This window comes from Stegastes partitus, unplaced genomic scaffold (assembly GCF_000690725.1).
Source record: "Stegastes partitus isolate 25-593 unplaced genomic scaffold, Stegastes_partitus-1.0.2 Scaffold966, whole genome shotgun sequence".
NCBI lineage: Eukaryota > Metazoa > Chordata > Actinopteri > Pomacentridae > Stegastes > Stegastes partitus.
The window spans coordinates 49,552-54,834 of NW_007578697.1; the positions used below are offsets into that span (position 1 = coordinate 49,552).

General features: G+C 39.7%; 1 protein-coding gene across 1 annotated transcript; it reads left to right on the top strand.

Annotated features, from left to right (window-relative positions):
• Window positions 1-343: 343 nt before the first annotated feature.
• LOC103366691 (uncharacterized) lies at window positions 344-4,692 on the top strand. The gene is made up of 3 exons (XM_008294480.1): window positions 344-376; window positions 926-1,394; window positions 4,078-4,692. Exons 2-3 carry the CDS (start codon window positions 948-950, stop codon window positions 4,558-4,560), a joined length of 930 nt encoding a protein of 309 aa, XP_008292702.1. The 5' UTR covers window positions 344-376; window positions 926-947; the 3' UTR covers window positions 4,561-4,692.
• Window positions 4,693-5,283: the final 591 nt, after the last annotated feature.

A 5,283-nucleotide genomic window follows, 5' to 3' on the forward strand; every position in this document is an offset into this window, starting at 1 on the left:
CAGAGTCACAGTAGGTATTTATGGGTATGCCAGGCTGAGCTATGGAGCTGTAAAACAATAAAAACAGGTGCTCCCAGAGACATCTTGTCATGTGGGCAAAACAATCATTGTTTTTCCTCCTTACTGGCAGCTAACAATAAAAACATAAGTCTGTGCTCTAATGGGTAAAATCTGGAAAGTACCAAAAGCACAAGGCTTCCATATTCTCTGATCTCTGAGCTGCTGACCATATAAATAAAATCTAGTCTGACTGTAAACAAAAAAAAACTAAACCGAAACAGTGATGCCCATGTATGGAGCTTCCTCCTGAAGCCTGAAGATTTTAATCTGAAGCAGAGTGAGACGCAGCCTGCAGTTCCTGGACGAAGTCTGACAGGTACGTGGAGAGAACACACACTGTGCTTTCTTTAAAAAGTCAGTTGTAGCAGTGAATATTATGACTGGTGTATGTGAATGTGAGATATTTTACTCAGCTGTGAGCATCCTGTCTGATAAAGGCAGATTCATGTTGTTGTTTGTAGGACTAAACACTTGACTTTGTCTTGAGCCCAGCGACGAGCGACATAACTGCTTATAAAAACTTTATCAGAATACAAGCGATTATGTGCTACCTCATGCTGCCAGGACAGACACACTGTCATGGAGCAACAGCGGCAGCTAGAAGTTTCCTCTTCATGCAAAGAAATAATGAAAAACATTAGAGTGTTTGTGGACACGGATAGTGTAGAAGACTTCATAGTATACAGTTGTGTCTTAAAGTAGGCGACACACTCTTGTTTGCGGGTGAGGTCAAGAGCTTTTGGGGGTACCCTTGTAGGTCCCCTGTATATAAATAAGTCTGAATTTCCTGGTTTATTACCGTCATGTTCATCTTCCTCTTCACAGTGATGTTGCATCTTTATGCTAATAAACCTCTTTCCTGCAGGGACACCAGCATAAGCCGAGGGATGCAGTACCAGTGGGCTGAATATGATTCTCTGCCAGTAGGGGTGGTTCGACTGGAAACTCAAAGGCCTGATAATGGCAAAACCTATGTCATGTACCACGGCACTACCCGAAGGAATGCTTTAAGCATCACGATCTCAGGTTTTCGACAGTCTGCAGACGGGATGCTTGGTCGCGGGATCTACCTCAGCAGAGACCTGCAGAAAGCGAGTCGCTACCCCCTGAACCACCCCGAGCATGACAGGGTCGTCCTAAAGGTTACGGTCAACGTGGGAAAAGTGATTGCCATCAACTATCAGGGCCACCCACTTCAGAAGAATTGGCATGACTACGGATACGACACCGCCTGGGTGCCTCCCAACTGTGGAATGGTGAATAGTGGCTTACAGGAGAACTGTGTCTGGGATCCTGAACGAATCCAGATCATCAAAGTTGTCAAACCCAAGCCAGTCCAGGTGCCACTCCAAGTGCCACGTGGTCATAGATTCACGAATCGCAGTTCAAGATTTCAAGAGTTCAAGAGTTTGTGTTTTTCAACTCATCATACGACTGTCGTGGTTATACAATACAAATAACACAATACATGCACAACAGTGCTGTAAAAAAAAAAATTTTAAAAAAGAAGAAGAAAAAAATTAGAAAAAATGTGGTGCATACGGCTTCAAGTAAACGCCACGAGCAGTGACAGATTTATTTTGTGTTCAATCATATTTTCATATATTTGTGTAAAAAATAAATGACACTGCATTTTCTAATTGTGTTCCTATTAACTGGAAATCCAATGTGCCATAAATCTGAGTGTCTGTCTGGTTATGGTGATTACAGAGTGTGATGAATTTTCTTTTTTTATTTTCTGATTTTCAATATGTAGCTGCCTTCTTTACTTTACTTTACTTTACTATAGAAGCTAATAGCAGCAAAAACAACAACAAACTAACGTTGATGGTAACTACTTGTGGGTTAGCAAATGATGCTCAAGTCTCTTTAAACTGTGAAATTTGTCATTTCTCATTGATTTACATATAAATAAAGTCATTGTGTTTCCATGCTGTGAGCTGACGTTACTTATTGGTACCTCTCAGTGCGGTTTGCACCACAGCTGTACAGAAAAGTACACAAAAACTACCAAAAGAAACAAAATGACTAAGGACATCAGCTAAATGACTATAAATAGACACAGAATAAGCAAAAATGCAAATAATGACTACAAAAATACCCATACTGTCACAAAGAAACTCTAATGGAGGAAACCTGGAAAGTCCCATAAACTCCCAACTGCCTAAAATCAACTGTTCCTGAGCTGCCGGCTGTTTCGACCACACCCAATAGAAAACATCCAGTCTGACTGTAAACGAAAGGCAGACACATGTACAGGACATGAAACGAAACCGAAACATTTATATCCATATATGGAATTTCCTCCTGAAGCCTGATGCTTTTTGTATGAAGCAAAGTGAGACGCATCCTGCAGTCTTGGACGAACTCTGAGAGGTACGTGAACAGAACACTCACTTTGCTTTCTTCTCTATAAAGTTTTAGCAGCAAACATTATTATGTTAGAAAATATGTAACTCAGCTTTGAGCTTCCTCTCTGATAAAGGCAGATTTATGTTCAGGTTTCTGACTTTCTCTTGAGCCCAACAATGAGCTGCACAAAAACCTGTTTTTTCAGAATCAGATAGATTATTTTAGCTAAACTGTGCCATACATTATTGTCTTTAATGGGAAACAGCCTTTCAACAAGTTGAAAGACTGTCAAAGAGTCCATTTGACAGTACATGATTACCAGTCTCTGACAACTATGCATAGTTAACCCCTTAATCCCTGTGCTGTCTTTTTAGTTTTTTGCTTAAAAAAAACTCAGTTTCGGTCAGTGCCAGCTCCACAACTAAACAACCTGAGGCTCGACGGATCAAAGAGCCTTAGGAAAAGATAAAATACATTTCTGCTTCCATCAACAGGTCAGGGCGTGAGCGTAAAAACTCTGGCAAAAATTATTCTGAAGAGAGCGACTATAACGTCATTTTATCAATAAATCAATGACATTGATGTTATTAGAACTTTTCCGAAAATTCTCAGCTGCAGCTCTACTAAATAGGATGCAACAGAGATGATACAAGACATGTATTTTGTCCCAGTAATACCAGGAAGCCTCTCCCTTTTACTCAGAGAAACATCCTGGTTCTGGTTCTGCTCCGGTTGAAGAAGATAAAGTTTCCAGTTCACCTGACTATTATTAAATGTGGACGCAGTTAAAGCAGCACCTGAATTTTTGGTGATATCTGAAGCTGTGTCCCTGCTCAGGAGGTAGCAATGCTGAAGATTTCAGATGAGTACTCAGCATTTAAATTTAGCCATTATTTTTAAAAAGCTGTATATATTGTTTAGCTATTGTTTATTATGCTTACACATCAATGCTGAGCTACAGAAAAAAAAATGGAATAGATGAACTGCCAACAAAGTGTAGTATCATGTCACCGTGACAGGAAACGCCTTTTTATACAACTACTTTTAGGAGTTAACAGGTTTTCAGAGGAAAGCACACAACAATGCTCTAAAGGAACCTTTTAGGTCCCTGAAAAATTAATTAATTAAAGGTTGTGGGTACTTTGGGTGGAAATTCTTTAGAATAGCAAGAGTCCACAAGCTATAGGCCAGTCTATTACGATTTGAGGGAAACCTGTTTAGGCTTGTTTGTGACGCATCACAAATAGATAACTAATCAACATATCATTTGTGTTTATTGCTTTACGGCAACTCATTATGAAAAATGACTGGCCTGCATTTTTGCAGCTTTGGGAGATAAAAAAAATTGCGTCCCAGCAGACCCTTGTGTCGTAGAAGGTATGGCACTGGCTTTATACAGCTGACACTGCAACATGACATAAATGATAGAAAATAAGGAAAAGCTCAATACGAGCGTACTTTAAAAAGTTCGCTCACCTCGTCATTTCTTTGCAAGAAGAGGAAACCTTTGAGGTGGTGTGCTGTTGTCTGTCCACACAGCACCAGGAATTCTGAATTTCCTGGTTTATCCCTATCATGTCCATCTTCCTGTTTACAGTGATGTTGCATCTTTATGCTAATAAACCTCTTTCCTGCAGGGACACCAACTTCAGCTGAGAGATGCAGTACCAGTGGGCTGAAGATGACTTTCTGCCAGTAGGGGTAATCCGACTGGAAACTGAAAGTCCTGAAAACAACAAAACCTATGTCATGTACCATGGCACCACCAACGCGAATGCTTCAAGCATTCGGTCCTCAGGTTTTCGACAGTCTGCAGACGGGATGCTCGGTCGCGGCGTCTACCTCAGCAGAGACCTGCAGAAAGCAAGCCGCTACCCCCTGGAAGAACCTGAGCATAACAGGGTCGTCCTAAAGGTTAAGGTCAACGTGGGAAAAGTGATTGCCATCAACCGTCAGCGCCACCCACATCAGAAGAACTGGCATGACTACGGATACGACACCGCCTGGGTGCCTCCCAACTGTGGAATGGTGAAGAGCGGCTTGGAGGAAAATTGTGTCTGGGATCCTAAACGGATCCAGATCATCGAAGCCCTGAAACCAACGCCAGTGCCACATTACCGTGGATGTGGTGCATATGGCTACAAGTAAACTCCACAAGCGGTTACAGATTTATTTTGTCTGTTCAAATGTATTTTTATATATTTGGATAAAAAATAAAATTATACTAAATTTTGTAATTGCATCACTTTTACATAGAAAATAAATGTGTCATAAATCTGACTGTCTGTCTGTTTCTAGCAGAGTGTGATGAGTGTTTTTTTATTTTCAGATTTGAACATCTGTTGCCACTTGAATACAACAAGATTATTGAAGTGCTATTAGTGGGGCTCAGAACCCTGGAAAATACATTAAAACTCATGTAAAACTATGCTTTACTAGGAGACGTATTTTAGCACATTTAAACTGAATACATAAGATGACAGCAGATACGTTGATGTACTTTAATACATTACAGTAGCAGACATAACATATTAAGGAACTGAAGGTGTTGTTGTGGGGTTTTGTCGAGCCTACAGATTGTAGATAATAGCACCATTTGCAAGATATCTCACAGTAAAAAAAAAAAAAAAAATATATATATATATATATATATATATATCAGTGAGGGCAATCAAGCTAATTAGTGTTTTTTAAAAGGAGGCATCCTCTAAATGAAAAAGTGAATAAATAAGCTGATGTTAACGACGCTAGCTAGCTAACATCAGAAAAGTAAAGAAAGTTCACATTCTGAACTTGTAGCTGCTGTTTTTACTCTCTATCTTTATATATATATATATATATATATAACTATTAAGAATATATAATTTTGTA

What these genes read in the sequence shown, in the direction of transcription:
- LOC103366691 (XM_008294480.1), top strand. Translation starts at nt 948, where the DNA reads ATGCAGTACCAGTGGGCTGAATATGATTCTCTGCCAGTAGGGGTGGTT. An exon ending in AAGTTGTCAAACCCAAGCCA is followed by an intron (nt 1,395 to 4,077) that starts GTCCAGGTGCCA and finishes TGAGAGATGCAG; the next exon opens with TACCAGTGGGCTGAAGATGA.